Here is a 20,943-nt window from a genome sequence, read left to right as displayed (position 1 = left end):
GGGACTCTCTGGACTCTATTTAACCTGGGACCTGTTGCTCCCTTGCTAAGCTTTTCTTCAGGTATCCCAACAAGAAGCCAGCTGACCGAGGCCAGGTTCCCCTCTACCTGTGCATAGATCGGTCTCCAGAGCAAAAGGGTGGCAGGAGGTGAGGCAGAAACACCAAACACTAGGCCCTGCTGACCGCACCTCCCCTTCTTGGCCCCTTGAATCTGATTTCCAGTCCCTGGTGCAGTGTGGGTACTCAGCCTGGTGATGACTGAAGATCCATTGGTTTGACAGTGGTCTGGGGCATAGACAAGAGACCCCTTTGGAGTTAGTAACAAATGGTTTCCCTTTCTGTCCCCAGGCTCCACCTACAGCGTCTTGTCCATCATGCCCTCAGACTCAGAAAGCAGCAGCTCCCTCAGCAGTGTGGGTGAGTACCACCTTCCCACATACCCCTCTTTCTACACCAGGCAGGAAAAGGGTGTGGGTGTGAGCCAGGGCAGTCCTGGATTCGTGGGATGGGAAGTTGGCCCTCACCTTTCAAATCACTCATGGGGTCAGCTTCCGTTGATTCCATTCACATCTTCTCTAATCAGCAAAACCTGCTCTTAATGGAGGAGGGCAAAAATCTGGCCCCAGCACTGGAAGGGAGGTGGGTGCTGGGAGAGGCACATATATTGCTGTTTTTTTCACCTACTCAGGGCGTAAGACTTATCAGTGAGCCTGTTGCCCCACCCATCCAAAGCCACCCATCCATGAGACTGGCCCCTTTTGATGCTGTCCTTTGTAAACAGGGACAGCCCACTGCAGTTGTTGCCTTAGGGACAGGAGTAGCCAGTCCATGCTAGAATGGATATGTTTCCAGAAGCCCATAGTGTGCTTTCATTTCACTGAAGACATCCCAGCAGAAAGGTTGTCATAGTCCTACAGCTGTCCCATACTTCTGTGACACACTGCCTTTTACATGCCCTCTATATAATACTCTTAGTGTGGTTTCTGGTGTTCTGATCTGACCTTGATGGTTAGATACACCTTTAGTGGTGAGTCCTGTAGTTTTTGAGTCAGAAAGGCTCACAGAGATTATCTGGTCTATTTATTTGGTTTTCCTTCATATAGACGGAGGGGAGTCTGTTGCCAGAGATTCCACAGCTAGCCAGAGCAGACCTTTCGTGTGTTAATTGACTATCGTTACAGACGCCTCCAGTGTGCCAGAAGTGGGCTTGGGATGTGGTGAAGAGGCAGGTGTGGTGCCTGTGCTTGTGGGTCTTAGGGTCTATGGGGGAAACAGTTAAATGAATAAGTGAGGTCAGAGGGATGAGAAGGGAAGACAGGTACAGTAGTGGGGTACTGCATTTATTCGCTAGGGCTGCCATAACAAAGTACCACAAACTGAGTGGCTTACAAGACAGAAATGTATTCTCTCACAGTTCTGGGGGCTAGAAGTCTTGAAGATCAAGGTGCCGTGTTGGCAGGGCTATGCCCCCTCTGAAGGCACTAGGTTAGGATCTGTTCCAGGCCTCTCCGGGCTTCTTGTGGTTGTTGGCAATCTTTGACATTCCTTGGCTTGTAGATGTATCACCTCAGTCTCTGCCTTCATCTTCAGATGATGTTCTCCCTGTGTGTCTGTCTCCAGTTTTCCCCTCTTAAAAAGGACACCAGTCATTGGTTTGGGGTCCTCCATACTCCAGTATGACCTCATCTTAACTTGATCATCTGTAAAGACCGCATTTCCAAATAAGGTCACATTCACATTTACTGGGGATTAAGACTTGATCATCTTTTGGGGGGACACAATTCAGCCCCTCACAGGCTCCTTTATCCTGTTTAGGCTTCAGGGAGGACTCTTGGGACCATAGTCAAGAGCTGCTGAGTATCACTTCATCCTTCCTACTTTGGATCCATGAGACACATTGATTGAATGATGGGATCGTCCGATTTTTGAACTTGGGACCACCTTTCAGGAAGTGCATGTGGTGGGGGGCGGTCAGGATAAGGAGAGCGGTAAGGTGAGGCTTTTGTAAAACTGAACTGGTGGAGCCTAAGGGCACCTCTTGCCCCTCTCATGTCTCACCCTTTTTTGCTCCCTCCTCCCCTTGGGTACAAGGTCCAATGATCTAACAGATATGTCACAGACTCATTCACATGGACACTTCAAGGCTTAAGGCAGTACCTTTCCTAGGATCATTTGCATTTAAAAAGGGGTTCCAGAGAGATCTATCGCTTAAACCATAGCAAATATCGTTAATGGTGGAATTTTAAGCCAGAGCAGGAGGTGTGTTTTGTGTAGGTGGACTTTCACATGCTCTGGAAGAAGCCTTTTGTCAGTAACCCAACATTCGGTTCCCCACACACCTAATGAACGTTGGGATGGAGTGGTCAGCAGTGTCCCCGGATACTTGTCAGCAGGCAGGCAGGAAGCAATGCTGTCTGTGCCCAGATCTTGAATGCTGAAAGACCAGGTTGCACCCTTTCAGGTCAAAACCTCTTAAGTTCACCGAGAACCAAGATTTGCTTCTCTCACTCTTCTGCGTTTGGTGACGTTGTCCTTGGGGTGAGTAGCTCCATTTTTCTGCAGGCTGACTTCCATGTCTTTGTGGGTGCAGCAGTAGGGGTTACCTACTCACATTGCCTTAAACAATAAAGAAATGTGTGATCTCACATAATAAGAAGCACCGATCTGGGCTGAGTACATCAGGATGTGGATCTGCGATCCTCTGTGTGGTGTCTTACCCTTTAGGCTGATTGATGGTCAAGGATATGTAGTAGCATGTTCCAGCCATTATATCCAGACCTGACGATATCCAGGGCTACGATTTCCATGACGGGAGCCAAAATGGCTTTTAAATTCAGAATAATTCAAATGAAACACAATTAAAATTTCTAGTTTCAACAGTCACCCTAGTCACATTTCAAGTACTCTGTGGTCGACTCTGGCTAGTGGCTACCAAATTGGACAGAGCAGGTAAAAGAACATCTCCATTGTCACAAATGGTCCAGAGACTGGACAGGGTTACCTCCTCTGGTGTCTCCTTATGAGCAAAGAAGCCTTCCCCAGAAGTCCCTCGGCATAGTCTCTCAGTATTGGGTTGCCTGTCTTTGTCCAAATCAGTGGCTCAAATAGTGTAGCCCTGGACCAGCAGCATTCAGGCACTTGGTAGAAATGCAGGTTCCTGAGCTTCGCGCCATACCTGCTACATCAGAAGTTGCAAGGGTGGGGCCCAGCAGCCGCACGTTGTAGCAGCCCTTGAGGATTGAGATGGGCTGGCCTAACCCAATGCCTGGCAAGAGAGCTGGAATGTCTATGTCTAGCTTGGATGAGCTCCCTGGTGTAGAATGAATGTTAGGGTCAGCCACAGGATCCTCCATCGCACTACCTCCCGGAGACTCCCTCCTGGCTCAGCCTCACCTTATGATCGGCAGAGCTCTTCCTTCCCTGATCTTCGCAGGTGTACCCTAGCCCTGGCAGAAGGGGCCTCTGGTAAGTCAGATGAAGACTAGCTGTTTTTGTTTGTTCTTGATCTTTCTCCATGAACCTAAAGAAAGGCAAAAGCTAGGTCTTAGAATAAAAATATCACTTTCACTTTCCCACATATATCTCCCTAACAAAGAACATTTGGGAAAAGAATGGCAAGTTATATTCGGCATAAGAGAAATTGGTAGATGAAGTCTTGAATATATTGTATTTTCTTAGTGACAGCTAGTACCTGATTGGCTTGCCTGATTAGCATTAGATCCTCAGGTGGTCTGTCCAGTTTCAGCTCTCTAGCTTGACCCCACTAACAACACACCATGCTCTTGCCAACTAACAGTTTTAAAGGTTGCAGTGTCTTTTTGCTGAGGCCTTCAGGGAGTTTTCATCTGTTAAGTGTTGTGGCTTCTTTGAGGCCTCCCCTTACTCCGTGCAGCCCTTTATTAAATAATCTGCCCCATTGGTAGGCCCCGCAGATCTGCCCAGGGATTGCACACCCGTTTCAACCAATCGATACTTTTCTCCTGACCTGATTTCTCTGGTGCCTTTTATTTCTCATCTTGGATAACTAGAGAAGTTTTAAGGAAAAGAGAATTCTTGGGTGGCATTTATAAAACAAGTCTTAAATTTCATGCAAATTGAAGTGACAAGAGAGATTTCTCATTAAACAGAGATGTCTCCTGGCTTGTTGGTAGGAGAAGGAGCTGGAGGGCATCCTTCATATCCCAGTGAAGATTCCTTGAAAGTGCAGCTTCTAGTCAACAGGGAAGATGAGCCGAGTCATCGTGGAGGCAGGGCAGTACCCCAACTTCCTGTGCCCCCTGATCCTTCCTTCTCTGGTCCTTTGGGATCAGTCTGTTTTCCCTCAGTTCATCAGATGAATAGGAGCAGGTCTCTTCTTGGAGCACATGGTCAGTGTTCGCAGGGATTGTAGAGGGGCCTGGCCTCTGATCTCAGCCAGGTGTCTCAGTCCATCAAGGCTGTTACGACAAATATCACACAGACTGGGTGGCTTAGAAACAAACATTTATTTCTCATGGTTCTGGAGACTGGGAAGTCCAAGTTCAAGGCAGATTCAGTGACCGATGGGGCCCACTTCTTGCTTCATAGAGGCACCTTCCTACTGTAACCACACATGGCAGAATTGGGGAGAGTGTGCTTTGGGGTCCCTTTTATAATTCATTAATTCATTTGTGACTGTCTCTACCCTCATGACTAATCACTCCAAAGGCTCCACCTTCTAATGCCACACCTTGGGGGTTAGGATTTCAACATAGGAATTTTGGGAGGCACACAAACATTCAGACCATAGCACCGGAAGTGTAAGTGACTAGCCATCTGCTCTGTGTAAAACAGAAAGAAATAGATAGCTTGGGGAAAGAGCAGTTATTTCTGATGAGGGGAGCCAGAGTAAGTTTCAGGGAGGAGATGATCCTTAAGTTGAGCCTTTCAAGAATGGTGCTGCATACACAAGAGCAGCCAGGAAGAAGCAATAGGCCATCGCCACATGTCTTGGTTTGGGTTTCAGCAAAGCTGACCTGGAGTCGAAGATTAGAGAGCAGGTAGCTTATCCAGGAGGAGATCTGGGAGCTGGGCAAGACTGCAGCTGCTGCATTGGAATCTAACCTCCTCTCACTCTAAGTCCTGAGAGGAGCTGAGCTGTGGGCTTGCAGGGACCAAGGAGGGCATCCCCCTGGGCTTTTATTGTTAAGGAAGGTACCCTCTCTGCATTTCATTAATGCATGATGCCTTTAAGTGCAGTGGCTACTAGACAGCCAGTAAAACCAAAAGAAAAAGTTAACTAGCCAGCGAATGCAACTTTGGTGCAGACTAGAGAGTCTTTCACTTTTTCAGGCTTCAGAATCACCTGGAGGGGATCACCCCTAAGGTTTCTGATTCAGTAGTTCTGGGTGGTACCTGAAATGTGCATTTCTACCAGCTTCTCTCCTGAAGCTAAGGTGCTTTCAGAAACACTGGCTCAGGACAAGGGGGCTGTCTCTCCCAGTAGTTCTGGCTCTCCTGGGTTGGAGGTGAGCTTGGTTTGGTTTTGCTCTCTCCTGCTTCTGATGACTATGTTCTGCTGCTCCTTAGCTTCTCCCCTGACAGCCAGGGCCTAGAGGTGGCCAGGAAGTTTACCTCGGCATCTCCACTCCACCTGACCACTTTTGACTGGTGCCAATTTCCTCCTTGGCTTCTGGCACCATGGCCCACAGGGCTCTGAAGCAGAGTTATGACCTCTGTTCAGCTGTAAATAAAACCGAGGGGGCAGCCTTCGAGGTCTGCTGGAGCGTGGTGAAGAGGGAGCTAACGACAAAGAGGCTTATGGCCAAGAAAACCAGCCAGGGTAACTCTGTTCCTTCTGCCTACTCCTGCTCCTGCTGTCCCTCTCACATCAAGGCCCAGGTGAGTGACAGCACCTTGTCTGAACTCCAGGGTCTGTGCCAGCTTTCCTGGCATCATCCAGCACTCCTTTTGGATCTATTTTAGTCCAGTTCAAATCCCTTTCCCCTGAATCCTATCTTGGACACCAAAAAGGAAAGGAAAATCTACTGTCTCCCAAGTAGGCTCCAGATTTGGGAAGAGGAAGGAGTAGAGCCAGGGAGAGTAGACGGTTTTGTACTTGAATCGAAAAGAACAACTGCACAGGGCAGAACAGAGGAAAAAGCGTTTGACATTTTTTGGACAACTCACTTGAAGTTAGTTTTATTTTGCTTATTACTTAAAATGTTTCCTATAACTGCAGTGACTGGTGAGGGGCTTGACAATCCACATCTCTTCACCAGCCACACCATTCCTGGGATAATGGCTTTAGTTTAGGGCACCACAGATTTTTTTTTTAAACAATTTATTTTAAGGTCATGTTCATTGAGGTATAATAACATGCAGTAAAATTTACCCTTTTTAGTATATAGTTCAATGAGCTTTAAAAAAAATTAATTAATTTATTTTATGGTAACATTGGTTAACGAAATCCAGTTAAGTTTCAGGTGTACAATTCAATGAGTTTTGACTCCAAAAAATGTATAGTCGTTTAACCGCTGCCATAATTAAGATACAGAACAGTTCGTTCACCCAGAAAAATTTCCTTCTGCGGCTTTGTAGTCTGTCTTTAGTCCCTCCACCCTCAGGCCCAGGCAACCACTGATCTCTTTTCTGCCCCTATAGTTTTGCCTTTTCTCATATAAATATCATATAAATGGAATCATCGTATAGTATATAGCCTTTTGTTTCTGGCTTCTTTCACTTAATGACATAAGTCATTTTTGATTTCCCCCATGCTCTTGTGTGTGATGGTAGTTTGCTCATTCCTTTTTATTGCTGAATAATATTCCATTGTAGGATTGTAATGCTGTTGTTCATCCATTCACCAGCTACTGTAAAGAGTTGTGTGCTGGTTTTGGTGAACATAAATTGTCATTTGTCTTGTGTAAATATTAGGAGTAGGATTACCGGGTGGTATGATATGTGCATGTTTAACTTTATAAAAAGACTGCCAAAGTATTTTCTAAAGCGGCTGTATCATTGTATATTCCCACCAGCAACATTTGAAAAAAAATTCCAGTTTCTCTGCATCCTTGCCAGCATGTGGTGTTGCCACATTTTTATTTTAGCTATTCTGGTAGTGGTAAAGGGACTTGGTAGTTGTTTTCAATACTAGCAGATCTGTTGTGTAGAAGAGGAATTGCAGTTATACTTGTGGCCCTTAGGAGTAGATATAGAGTCAGTTGGGGAAATAGAGACAGCTTTTAACTCAGTACAGATAATCATTTTAGGGGGAGAGATTAAATAGGCTTTGCTGTGAAGTAGTGAGTTCCCTCACCGTGGAGGAGTTCAAACAGTCTTGGTGGCCATATGGGGCATTTTGGCAACCTCTTGGATGGGAGGACTATGTCATCTTCAAAACGCCTTTCAACCCTGAGATGCAAGTTAAAGGGAAAACCTTTTATTTGAATAGGGATGGAATGGGTTTTCTATAACAGTTGCTGTTGTTTTGAACTTCCTGGCTTGGCACATCTGGGACTCTTCTTGAGGTCCCCCGTGGCTCCCATGTCCTCCGCCTTTCTTATTGTGAAAGGACAGAAGCACCCAGTCAACATGTCACCTGAGTCAGAGGGCCTACCGTTTGATGGCTTCTCAGGTCTGGGTGGCCTTCCTTTTGTGTGTTTTATGGATTTTCAAGCCTTTGAAGGGGAAAAGGAAAGGAAACAGGAGGCCACTCCTGCTAGGAGGCAGTGTAGCATAGGGGTTGAGGCCTTGGCTCTGGATTTAGAGCTGAATTTGCATGGGGACCTCCCGCTTTCCTACCTGTGCAGTCTCACTCAATGTCATTTTCTTACAGGGTGATCATAGCACATACCTGGGAGGACACCAAGGGAATTAATGAGGTCAGGACTGATTGCGTTTAGTACAGAACCCAGCACTAAGGCTGTGGTGAGCAAAAGTCGGCACTCACTCCATTGTCTGCATGATCAGCTACCTCAGGTTCTCACAACTGCAGACAGAGTGGCCTCACCCTGCTGGAGACTGAGACAATAAATAGGTCATGACTGTGCGGTAACAGATCTGTTGACCCCTCCTTTTGTCCTGCTGCTGCTTCTCTCTCCAGCTTCTGCGAAAGCCAAGGGATGTACCTTTCTGCTGCATTTGTAAAATGAGGTGAAAATCCTTTATCTTCCTGGAGGCAGGTTGCTATGCCTGGTGGTGCTTTTCGGTTCTGAAACTTGAGATTTGATATTTCTTTGGTACTTCTTGGACTTGAGTATAGCACAGAGCAGCTGTTCTCAAAGCGTGGCCTGGTGTTCCTGAGGTCCTTTCAAGGGGCTGGTGAAGTCAAACTTTTTATAATGACACCAATATGTCACTTGCCTTTTCCATTCTCATCCTCTCAAACACTCCACTGTAGGGTGGAGTTTTCTAAAGGTTCTATCATGGTGTGTGATAATTGCACCGATATGAGACTCTGGCTGCTGTATTAAGTCGGACGTGAAGCAGCGTTACAAAGATGCAAAGCAATGTCGCTCTTCTCACTACATTTTTTGTTTTGTAATGAAAAAGATAGTTAATTTTTCGTAAATGAAATCTGAAGTGAATATGTAATGGGTTTTTTAAAGCATTTTATTTTATTTTATTATTAGTTTCAGGTATAGTACATTGATTAGAAACGATCCCCCTGATTATCTTCCCTCTACACATAGCCATTACCTTACTGCATTCTCTATGCCATGCTCCCCATCCCTGTGACCCTCTATCAATGACTAATTTGTACTTTAACCTGCAATAGGTTTTTGGTCATTTTTAATTTGGTAGATATTTAAAAATTATCGTTAGATAGATATAACCCATATAAACAAAAGCTCGTTGGAATCCTCAGTCATTTATTAAGAGTGTAAAGAGGGCCTAACATCAAAAAGTTTGTGAACTTTTAGGCCTTAGGTTCAGGGGTCATAGAGGGAGGTTTAGTGCTATCATCTTCTGGCTCTGTGACCTGGACATTTTACTTAACCTTGATAAGATTTTGTTTCTTGATCTGTAAAATGGGAATAACACAAATATCTTCCTTAAGGGTATTGAACGGGATGATGTATGGAAAGCATTTCAAAAATTGCCAGGTACGAAGTGAATGCTGCTCACGGTTGTCATTTGGGAAGCAGTAAGGCGTGGTGCCAAGGAGCATGTGCTCCGAATCCAGATGCTTGGGCTCATCTTAGGGCACCGCTTGCTGTGTGTGCAGCTTTGAGCTGATTAGCTAACCTTGCTGGGCCTCAGTTTTTTCACCTCTGAAATGGGGATGATAATATTAGTACCCATCTGGGATCGTTGGGAAGATTAAGTTAATGCCTGAAATATCTGTGTTGTCTGCTGTTGCTCATGACTGTGAACACTGAAATACCTTTTTTCCTGGGTGTTCTTTGAGTTTTTTTATCCCACTCTCTTGGGTTTGTCAGTCCTTCACAGATGGTCCCATCCCCACCCCCATCCTGGAGTTGTTTAGAGGTTGAGTCATGTTCACCTCCAGGAGGGGCATCAGATACATGTCCAGAGGAAGCTCCACTTGTGAGAGAGCTGGGTAAGTTACTGCAAATCACATGACAGTGTAGAACTGGCCCTGGGCTAAAGCTCCTAAAAGTGACTTCATTTGCCAAAAGAAGATGTTACACAGCCCACACAGAGCTAGAAACCGTCTTTTTTCAAAACTCTAGGGGGCAGGGGTGAGAATCCAGAGTGTTTTGGGGAAAGGTGAGAGAAGGCTTCTCAGGCCATGGGGAAGAGAGGTGCTCGTGGAAAGGGTTACTCCAGGCCCCACCTTAGAGAACATTCTGGTCCTAGAGGTCTGACTTGGAGCACAGGAATCCTGTTGGTTGTGGTGGTGGTTTTAAAATAACATGTGCTTCAGCGGGTATTAGATTCAGTGGTACTGATGATCTGCGAGCTTGAGGCTCCTCCCTCAGACCATGGTCTAGCTTGTCACCCACAGTGTTCAACTCCTCATTTTGTCTGGCACACCTGGAAGGTACAAGGCCACCCCTGAGTGCTGGTCTTTTGTCTTGTGGGAGAGGGGGCTCTTGGTTTGCATGAGCAGTCAGCCAACAAGGATCAGTCTGGGTCGGGGTACAGTCAGGATAGCAGAGTCAGAAGACATGTATCTTGCCCTTCGCACACTCTGGGGCTACTGGGGAGACAAATGCTGTGCCTCTGGGGTGTGTTAGCCTCCTGGATCACATTCATAAAATGGGATGGCTCCTTTGAGTTCCTGTGACCCCATCTCAGATTTCTGAGTGTTAGAGGAGATCTCAGGTGAACATATGGACAGAGTTAAATATAAAGGCACCATGGATTCATCTCTTCTTCCCAGACATTTGAGTGAGGTGCTCTCCTTTTAGAAATAGATTTGGATCTTGTCAGAGGTGCTGGTGGTGGCCACTGTTCCTTCATAATTGTATAAGGCAAGGGGTTTCCTTCAGGACACTTTTAATGATGAGGGCCTGATGTGGGCTGTGCAGCCAGAGGCCCCAGGACTTACCTATATTACGTCACACTTAACCTTAGCTGTAGGTGGCTCTCTCAACATTTTCCTCTATGCCTGTACACCTGGGCTGGTTGGGCAGGTCCTTCGGACAGTTGGACCCCTCAGAAAAGGGAGCAGTGCAGAGTGTCCAGCCCTGGTCAGGGGCAGATGGGGACGCAGCCCTTGGGCCCCAGCTTTGGAGCTGGCTACCTTCATCCTTGAGAGTTTCACAGGGTTCCAGCTGTCCCTTCCTCTTTAGGCCATGTCTTCTGCTCCACTCAGGGCTCAGGTTGGTCTCTGCTTGCTGGTGTTTCCAGACTAGGCAAGGATGACAGGATTAGGCCCCAAACAGCTCATCTTGGAGGTGTCAAAGGTGCGTTGGGAAGAGTGGACGTCCTCAAGGTCCTCAACTAGGGCCCAGAGAGTGAGTGGGTGAGTGCTTGAGTGCCAGTGACTGCCTGGGCTTAGGTCTCGGTTCTACTTCTTACTTTCTGTGTCAGTGTTGTCATCTGTGAAAGGGGAATGCTAACAGGACACACCTGGTAGGGCTGTTGGGAGTAACTAATGCAAGCCAAAAGCTCAGAGCAGTACCTGGCATCTGGTGAGCGCTGTCTAAGTGCCAGTTCACTTTATTATTTTCCTCCACCAGGTACCACCGGGAAGGCTCCATCCCCGCCACCCCTCCTCACTGACCGGCAGGTGAACGAGAAGGTGGAAAACCTCTCCATTCAGCTGCGGCTGGTGACCCGAGAGAGGAATGAACTACGGAAGCGCCTGGCCTTTGCGACTCATGGGACGACCTTTGACAAGAGGTAATGATTGGTCGCTTCCCTGGCCCAGCACTCAACACCTTGCCAATGGGCAAGGGTTATTGTCCATATGCTATCACCGACCACTTCCCACCAGGGGGTCCTTAGCTCCTGGGGGGGTCCCCTCACCCCCACCTCACATTGAAACACTTTCGCTTCAGGCTTTGGAAGAGATGGCACAGGCTTGTTTTGCTTTCTCCAAATCAAAATTGGAGCCCATGGCCTGAGTTGCATGACTTGGGGATTGAAAGGTGTTATTGTGTGACAGTTATACATTTGGCCCTGATAGTGGTGTGTTCCTGTGTGTGTGTTTGTGTGTGTATATGGCAGAAGAGCCTGGGGCCAGCCTCCTATCTTTTCCCCTGGCCTTTGCAGATGGTTGTTCACTGGGTGGTCTTGGCAGCAGCTGGAAGGGCTTGGTCCTACTTTGGTGCCTCGTCATTGGTTAGCCGGATGGTCTTGAGCTCATCACTACCCACCTCTAGGCCTCTGCCTTCCAGACCCAAGGCATTATACTTCTCTCCTTATCCACTGCTGCTGTGCTGTGCAGCCTTTGCCCTAATATAGTTATCCTGTTGCCAGTCCTTCGACAGGTCTGCCTGTGTAGGTGTGTGTGTGTGCATGTGTGTCTACATGTGTGCATGGGCCACTGTCTCCCAGAAGACCTTAGCTTACCTCCTATAGGGTGGATCTTTATGTGGTTTGTAAGCACAGTAGTTATACCCTGCCATATGTGTTTTAGGAAGGGTATATTCCACTTGTCTTCTTTGTTTTGAGGAAAATATTTGATTGCTTCATTTGTTGAGATTTGGAGGTAGATACCAGGGAAGGGCAGGCTGTGGAGTGAAGCAGAGGAAGAGTCTTTACACACCTGCATGATTCAGGAGGGCTTCATGGAGGTGGAGGAGGGCTGCAGAGGGGTTTATTCTTCCAGAAGATGTTGGTAGGGGTCCTGAGGGGAGGGATATTGCTTTAACCTCTTCCCTTTAGGAGCATTAGGATGTATGCCTTGTCCCAAGGAAGGTTCCTCTGTAGGGAATGTCAGGGCTGCAAAGCCTGCTTCTAGAGGTTGCTTTGTCGAGGCTAGGCCCCAGTCAGATGGGACATAGGCAGGGCCAGTGAAGACACGGGGTGTCAGAGTGCATGTTGTCCATGGCTGCTTTCATGCTACCAAGGCAGAGTGTGTGGTTGCACAGCGACCGTGTGGCCAGCAAAACCTAAGGTATTTACTGTGTGGCCATTTACAGAAAAGAGTTGCTGTCGCCTGCTCTAGAGCAGGGATTCTCAAACTTGAGCATGCACTGGAATCACTTGGAGGCCTTGTTGTTGAAGCACAGATTGCTAGCTAGTCCTTTCTCCCTCTCTCCCTTCCTCCCTCCTGAGTGCCTGATTTAGGAGGTCTGGGGCTGGCCTGACAATTTGCATTTCTAACAAGTTCTCAGGTGTACCAATGTTACAAATCCTGCCACCCCACTTTGAGAACTACTGTTCCTGGCCACTGTTCTCAACTTTGGTTGTACATTGGAATTCCCTGAGGAGTTAAAAAAAACAAAACAAAACAACAACAAAAAACAATCCAGATGTCTGAGTCCTACCCCCAGGAAGCTGATGTAATTGGTCTGGGCGTTGGTATTTTAATGTGAGCCCAAGATTGAGAATCACTGTTCTGAAGAAAGGAGAAACTTCATATCAGGTTTCTGGTGGCCTGGACCCACTGTGTGCAGGCCTGTTGTAGGGTCTCCTGGAAGCTCCTAGAGAAGAAGATGGTGCTTTCAGCTCTCCAGGCCCACGCAGGGAGCTCAGGTAACCAAGGCTCCCTTCATCCTGGGGATTCTGATTCTGTTGGTCTGGGTATGGCCAGGACATCTGAGCTTAAGAAATACCCAGGTGGTTTTGATGATTAGGCGACCAGTGTTGGGAACCGCTGGGCTGGAGTGATCCAGGACATGGCTTCCTGGGGGAGAGACATTCCTGTCAGTGTGTTCACGGCAGTGTTTGCTGTATGGGCCAGGCCCTACCACAGGCTGAATCCTGACTATGAGAGGCTGAAGATCCAGTGCGTGCGGGCCATGTCTGACCTGCAGAGCCTGCAGAACCAGCACACCAATGCCTTGAAGAGGTGTGAGGAGGTGGCGAAGGAGACCGACTTCTACCAGTGAGTGGGGCCTACAAAATGGCTGCCTCTTACCCTTCTTTATTTCTAGACTTGGAGCTAGGGCTTCTGGTTCTAGTCCTGCCTCTGCCACATAGCAAGCAGTGGGCCTTCAACAAGTAGGTTAGTTTTCCTAGGTGCAAAGTTAGGCTATTAACCCTTCACACCATCTTTTGCCTGCTTCAGAAGCACAGTAGGTAGGAAATTGACATGAGGCAGTGAGCCAGGCAGGTTCCTGGGCTTCTGAGTCACTGTTCAGGGGGCTTTGCTACAGCTCCAGCCATAGGAGAGACAGATGGAGCCTGTTCCCTTTTGGTTTCCTGGTGCCCCTCTGAGGGTATTTGCCTGCCAACCTGCTGATGTTTGCCCAGGCCTCAGTACCTTAGTACGTGGAGGTGCCAGGTTTACACCAGGTAGGGGCTTACCTCCCCACGACCCCTTTTTTTGGTTTTGTATACATGCCCTTTTTGGTGTCAGGCTTTTAATAAGTGGTTTGGATCCTTCTGGCATCTGGCTGATAGCAGGCTTTGGCCTGCTCCTGAGTGCTGTGGATCCAGCTTCTATTGTTCCTGGCTGGTGTATTGGGAGTTTTGGGTCCTGGAGAGGCTGGTGATGCCTTGGGGTGGGGGTTGGAGGCTGTCTGGGGCTTACTGTGTGGGGGGGTATTTCAGCACACTCCACAGCCGGCTCCTGAGTGACCAGACCCAGCTGAAGGATGATGTGGACATGCTGAGGCGGGAGAATGGGCAGCTGCTACGGGAGCGTAACCTGCTGCAGCAGTCGTGGGAGGACATGAAGCGGCTCCATGAGGAGGACCAGAAGGAGATCGGTGATCTCCGGGCCCAGCAGCAGCAGGTAGGGTTGGGCCGGGCAGCTGGGTGCAAACCAAGGTCAGTCACCCACCCACCTACCCATTCACCCATCCACCCACATGATCATTTAACAGCTATTTCTGGAGTGTCCGCCTCATATGAGGCACTAGGGTATCTGTGAACAAACACTCAGCCCTTGCTCTCGTGGACTCTGCAGTCCAATGAAGGAGACAAATGTTAATCAAATAATAACATGTATTCGTGTATCATTATGAATGTTGCAAGGGCTGCCATGGAGGAGGTGCTATGCAGTGTGTGACAGGAATTCAACTTTGTCCAGGGCTTGGGGTTCTGTAGCTTGGATTGCATGAGATTACAGGTGGAGAGAAGCTTGGAAATATTAAAGCCCTATGCAAATAGGAGATGGAGCAGTTATCACTGTTATTTTGAGGTGGTTGTGTGGCCTGTTGCCTTTACTGCTCTGTGCATTCCCAGTCTGTTTCTTCGCTCTGCTCAGCTCTTGTTTCACATTGACAAAGGCATAAGGAGCAGGCCAGTCAGAACATTAACTTGCCATGAGTGATGTCGGCCAGTTCTCTTGTAGCTGACGGTCTGGAACTGCCCAGGGATATGATAGGGGCTGATGACATGTTCTATGTCCACAGATGGTTAGATGTGTGGGGTTGGAAGACAACACCAAGGAGGGCCAGAGGGTAGGTCTGATTAGGTGGAGAACCCATCTCCATCATTTATGGTTTCCTGAGTTAAATAAAGCAGGACCATTGGGGCTTGCTTGATATAGCTGACATGGAACATCCTGAACTTCTCTGATAATTGAGCGTGATATTATCTACACTGCTTTATTTTCACGTATAATTTACAAAATTTAAATTACAAAACTATTACAGAGTTACAGAGGAGTCGTAAGTATAGTGCAGAAAATTATTTTTCCCTTATTATTTAAAAGTTGCCAACCTTATCCCCCGAACATGCCAACGTGTCTTTACAAGCAAGGATATTTTCCTATGTAACCGTAACGTAAATGTTAACATCAGTACATACTGCCACCTAATCATCAGGCTCCATTTGGGCTTTGCCAGCTGTCTCAATCGTGTCTTTAATAGGAAAAGGGTCCTGTTCAGAATAAAGCCTTGCATTCAGCTATTGTGTCTCTTTGGTCTCCTTCAGTCTGGAACAGTTCCTTAGGCTTTGACCTGCATGACTTTGATGCTTTGGAAGATTACAGTCTAGTTATTTTGTAGGCTGTCCTTCATCCTGCGTTAGTCTGATCCTCACTATTTGATCCCCTTTATGCATCTTAGGCAGGACTATCAGGACGTGATGCTGCTTTTTCCTCTTTGCATCCTCTTGATTGGGGCCTGGCTTGGTATGACCCATTGCTGATGACGTTCACTTTGATCACCTGACTAAGGTGGTATCTCTGTTGTAAAGTTACTTGTTTTCCCTTTGTTTATTTATCACTTACCTACCTACCTACCTATTTATTTATGGTTTCCTGTTTTATTCAGTGGGTTATAATCCATTGTGGCCAATAGGAGCCCCTTCAAGCTTGCTTCTCCTCACTCTTTGAGCATTCCTTGTTCTCTGGCACAAGAAGATGTTCTAAGCTCACTTTATAATTTCCTTGCCCTTGCTCTAGAAATCAACCATTTCTCTAAGGAGCCCTCAATTCCTTTTAGTGGAGAATGGTATTTAGAAGGAAGATCTAAGTGCTGAGTGTGCTTATAGCTACTGGGGTATCACTGTTCCCAGGCCCTCTCAGTGAACAGAGTAGGGAGTATCTGAGTATACCACACTGCCCACCCCACTTACATTTCTATGTTGTGTCTCTCTCTCCCTCCTCCCCCTTATATCTGCATCTTATATGTATTTTCAGTAGGTGATACATATATTAAAAAACCATGAGTTCACACTAAACACTTCCAATTCCAGTCTCATACTACAATATCACAGAATTCATTCTAGTTTTCTATCTTTCCATTTTTGTAACTCCCTTTTATAGCAGTGTGAAACTCAGTTGCTATTATTCTTTATTTACTTACTCAGTCAGACCCCCTGTGTATACACCCCTCCCCTCGCTCTGTAGCCCCCTTTCTCATGCCACCCCCTTTTCACCCTTTTGCACCCTCATGCTCCATGTGTGCCCTCCCCCAGGCCTCACCTCCACGTGGCGCCTCCTTATCCTCTGCAGGCTCTGACGAGGCCACGAGAGTTGTGTACCAGCTGTAGCCCGCCACCCCGCTCTGCTTCACCTTATGGCTGTAGGTTAAATTGTTCAGAAACAGGAAGGACAAGGCTTTCTTTTCATTTTTATACAATTTTTTTTAAATTGCAAAATGAATATTCATTTTGTAACATAATAAAAGAACCCAACAATACTGCCATTTTTAAAATAAAAGGTAGACTTCTTCCTGTTGTCTCACTCAGAGAAATAACTTCCATGAGTGTACTACCAGTGAAAAGTTTGAGATTTTTATCTGTGCTCATAGAGCCCTTATATTTTGTTAATTTATTTCACAGAATGGGATCATACTATTCATTTTGTTGCTGACATTGTTTTTTCGTGGGGCTGAATATATCATGTGAATCTTTATTTCAGTACAAATTCTACTTTTGTTTTTAACTGCTGCCCAGTATTGAATTACAAAGAAGCACTATGATTGATTTAACTAGTCTCCTATTGACTGACCTTTGGGCTATTTTCAGTATTTTCCCATTATAACCTGTATTCTATTGAAAAATTGGCTTCTGTCGTTGATTTTCTCTGATCTTTATTGAAGCCTTATCTGGAATACCCAGAGCAGGCTTAGTGAAGGACTCTGAGTTCATTATACTTGGAGATATCAGACTTCTTTTTTGTGAACCCTCTGATTAGGGGGCTTGGTTGTGTGGGGTCAGGTCTGGCGGCAGGAGTTAGCAGGCCCTTTTGGAGCCTTGGCAATAAGAAGGGTTTGTGGAAGGGGAGGGGTGAGCAAAGGCCAGGGCAGCAGGAGTCTAGCTGCTCTCTCCGGGCAGCACCACGAGAAACCCTCTGCTGACCTCCTGCATGATCTCAGACTGCAGCTTCAACCGGCCCCACTTTCCTTTCCTGTCCCCTTCACAGATCCAGGAGCGGAGTGGGGGATGCTCTGGAAGCATCGCTTTAAGGATGAAATGAGGTACCAAGGAGAACGTGCTGTACCAGCCTATGGCCAGTACCGTGCTGCATGCATTGAAAACCCCTGCAGAGGCCCTTCCTCCTTCCTAGACGGTCCACAGAACTTCTTAGAGTAAAGGGTTAGGACTGCGAGTTTTCAGTTGTTTAGAGGCAAACCGTTTTTACCCCAAAAGAAATCTTCTGGAGAAATCCAGTGTGTGAGGCAGATAAGGATGAGCTGCTGTGGTGACTCAGGGGGCACATGCTGCCCGAGAGGCAGGGAGAGCCCCAGCTGAGGGCAGCCCCCACCCACCCATAACCTTGTGAATGTACCAAAAACCACCGAATTGTGCACTTGAAGAGTGAATTGTATGGTATGTGAATTATCTCAAAGACTCCAGTTATCACCTTGTCATAAAAAAAAAATTCTGCCCTTACAAGGCATAAAATTTCATCACTGTGTTCCTTCAGGCCTTTCACAGTTTGTACAAACAGCCAGACCAAGATTATCCCCTCTCAAGCCCCCTTTCCTTTTCTCCCTACTATTGACATGGAAAGGTTTTCTCTCCCACCCCTGCCATTCATTCCTTGTTCTTTTCCTACCGCTGGGGGTAGTTTATTACTGCAGTCAAAGAGTTTCCCTAGTTCTGTTCGGGTAGACCAGTGCCCCTACCAGGTGCTACCTTGAGACCCCACCAGGAGAAGAGTTCAGGCTGCCACTGGGGTGGGAGTGGATCTCTCAGCTCACAGGCCTTTTCACCTTTACCAGGTCAGGGATAGTTGCCTGAGCTGTGGAAAACTCAGGTCTTGGTTAAGCCAGCAGCAGAGGAAGCAGGGGACATGGGGGTGGCAACAGGTTTCCTCCCCACAGGGCCGGAGGGCAAAGGTTGACCTTGCTGGACAAGGCTGGTTTTGTTGCCTGGTTCCTCCCACGCCTTGTTAACTTGAAGAGGCCTTTGCGGGGTGAATGGCGCTGTTTGACTTGCATGTTTGCTTGAGGGATTTGTGGGGCTCCCCAGCCCTCTGCATGATTTATCCTTGAGGAAATGAGGCAACCCTGGACAGGGAGGCCCCATGGCCTGGGGTCTGGGCCCTCTCCCACTTGAGAGCAGCAGACAGGTGGTCTTTCCTGTGTGTGTGCTTATATTTGCATATGTGTGTGTTGGGGGATGGGTTGTAACATGGCAGTTCCGTCTCCAGAGTACCTCAGTCAGAATGTGGACTCTTGGGTTTCATTAGAAATATCCAAGAGATCCTGGGCAGAAATTGCCAACCTTGGTTAGCGGCACAATGTCTAGGATGTTTTTGCATTTTTTAAATTAAAATAATGCGCAGTTTTTGGTTAAAAAAAAAAACAGTGAAGTCACTCTCCCATCCCCACCCCAGCCCCTAGAGATGACTAACTTCTCATCCACCTGGGATATGTCCTTATAGACATGTTCTATGTCATACTCAGCACAAAGCTTTATTTTCTGTCACCTAGCTTTTGTTTTTTTTTTATCCTTTAATATATCATGGGTCTCCTTATATTTTCTGTAAATTTGGGACATCCAACAAGTTAATTCATAGTTTAGTTGTCAAGAGTTTATTGACTCCATTCTGTATTGAGAATCTTGGTTGTCTACATTTTTTCCTATTACAAATGATTTTTTGGTGGCACACTTACATGTGTCCTTGTGCTCCTTTGTGCATGTTTTCTAAAGTTTGATTCTTAGAGGTAAAATTGCAGGGTCCAAAGCAATGCTTTTCTTTTTTTAATAGATTCTGCTATTACTTGGAAAATGTATTATAACGCCCCAGGAGACTTCTCTGTCTTCCTCCTGGTCTTGTCTCCTGTCTTTAAATATGCTGTTGACTTTGATGATTCATAAAAGTTGACTTCTTTTCCTCGGTTTCCCAGGAAAGGGGTTTCTTAGTGTCTGAAGGGCGTGCCTTGCAGAGAAGCCCAGAGGGAATGAGTGTTTCTGATCAGCGTAGGGGCAGGGGCGGTCCTCTTGTTATCTTCCCTCCGGAGCAGCTCAGGCTGTGGCCTCTTGCCGTGTGGATGGAACCAGACCCTGCCTTTGTGCCTTTCCACTTTCACCCCCTCCTCACAGGCCAGAGGGGGGTCATCTCTAAAGACTGGCCTGGACTACCTGAGGTGAGAAGTTTACTGCCGTTATCATTTGAGAATTCAGAACCAAATTTAAGTATTCTCTCTCTCACTAGGCCTTTCGTTATAGCCTTAGGTGGGAAGCTAAACATTTGACCTGTTGGGTGGGGGGGTGGGTGGGTGGGTGGGGTGTGTGTGTGTGTGTGTGTGTGTGTGTGTGTGTGTCGGTGTCTATGCACATGTGTGGAACTTCCTACTAAGAACATAATCTAATGAGAAAAAGGTAAAATTCTAGACTAATAGGATAGCTTTTTAAATTCTCTTAACTGTGGCTGTGATTTTCCCCAATTTTTTCAGAGGCTTTTGATTATGTTAGCATAGGCATGACTGTGAGCCCTGCTTGTAGAGAAAAGTCAAGAAGTGTTTGGGAGCCCATGAGCCTCTTTGAATACGTGGATGCTGTTCTGTGGGTAAAGGATTATTCTGCGTGACTCCAGGGCTGGACTGAGAACGAGAGGTTAGGACTTGGAGAAGGTAGATGTCAGCTCACAATAAGCAAGACCTTCACTGTGGTTTCCGCCTGTGGAATGGGTGGAGCCATGGCCCAGACAGCACCTGGCATCAGCTTGATCTCCCAGGGTCCCTTCTGTTCTTGAATCTCACCATGTTATCAGAGCTGGGTTGAGCTTCAGAAAGGATGCCTGGGCCTGCTCTGGGATTTCCCCTGACCACCCCAACTCACTGGGGACTTGCAGCCCATCCTGACAGCAGGATTCACTCTGTCCTGAAGTGTCCCTGGATTGTCATGTAGGTGCCAATCCTCTTCCAAGCTCCTCACAGGTAAGGCATTTTGGAGACTATTTCCCCATGAAGAAAGGCCAAGCCATGGTGTAGACTCCAGATTCAGTTGTGGACCAGTGAGGGTGGGCCCTGCTGAGCCAAGTCTGGGAATGCGGTCTTTGTGTCATTTCAAGGCTGCCTTTAAAATTAGTTTCTTAATGAAGCTTGGAAGGTGGGACAACTGCCCAAGAGCATTTGCCTGGTCTACCCAGGGCTGCCACCTTGTGGGGAACACCGGGAATGGCAGCAATGCCTTTGTTCTGTAATAAACCGCTTGACTCATTTGGAGTTATTGAGGTTCTCACTTGGCTTAGGAGATGTTTAGAGAGTAAAACATTTGAAGTGGTTTTTAATTGAAATGTTTGAGGTATTGACCACAAGTCAGGGCATTCCTTTCCAGAAGCTGGACCTTTTCCAGTTATGGGTAGAAGGCACTGACTGACCTGCAAGTCAGGAGTGAGCTCCACTGGTGCTGTGTGTCCTGGGCACATGTGGGACGGTGGGGCATTGTGTCCAGGTGATGCCCTTGGCGGCCTCCAACTTTATTATCTGCACTTGGACGATTATCTGCACTCGGACGATTATCTGCACAGTTTGTCTTGTACTCGGGCTCAGTCT

At 47.1% G+C, this 20,943-nt stretch overlaps 1 protein-coding gene across 4 annotated transcripts in view; it reads left to right on the top strand.

The window, feature by feature from the left end:
* Positions 1–20,943, top strand: part of DLG5 (discs large MAGUK scaffold protein 5) — a 115,606-nt gene that overhangs the window by 45,121 nt on the left and 49,542 nt on the right. For 2 of the 4 annotated variants that reach the window (XM_011355317.2, XM_011355316.2), the window contains exons 2-5: positions 350–418; positions 11,113–11,275; positions 13,284–13,427; positions 14,096–14,279. In XM_011355317.2, the coding sequence (XP_011353619.1) occupies positions 350–418; positions 11,113–11,275; positions 13,284–13,427; positions 14,096–14,279 (560 nt within the window). Of the gene's footprint in view, positions 1–349; positions 419–11,112; positions 11,276–13,022; positions 13,076–13,283; positions 13,428–14,095; positions 14,280–20,943 lie in introns of those variants that run through there. The other 2 variants (XM_023527947.1, XM_023527948.1) reach the window with 2 other exon arrangements.

The sequence above is a fragment of the Pteropus vampyrus genome, unplaced genomic scaffold, assembly GCF_000151845.1.
Source record: "Pteropus vampyrus isolate Shadow unplaced genomic scaffold, Pvam_2.0 Scaffold20, whole genome shotgun sequence".
Lineage (NCBI taxonomy): Eukaryota > Metazoa > Chordata > Mammalia > Chiroptera > Pteropodidae > Pteropus > Pteropus vampyrus.
The sequence above is the reverse complement of the archived record's forward strand: the minus strand, read 5'-3'. Positions and strand labels throughout refer to the sequence as shown.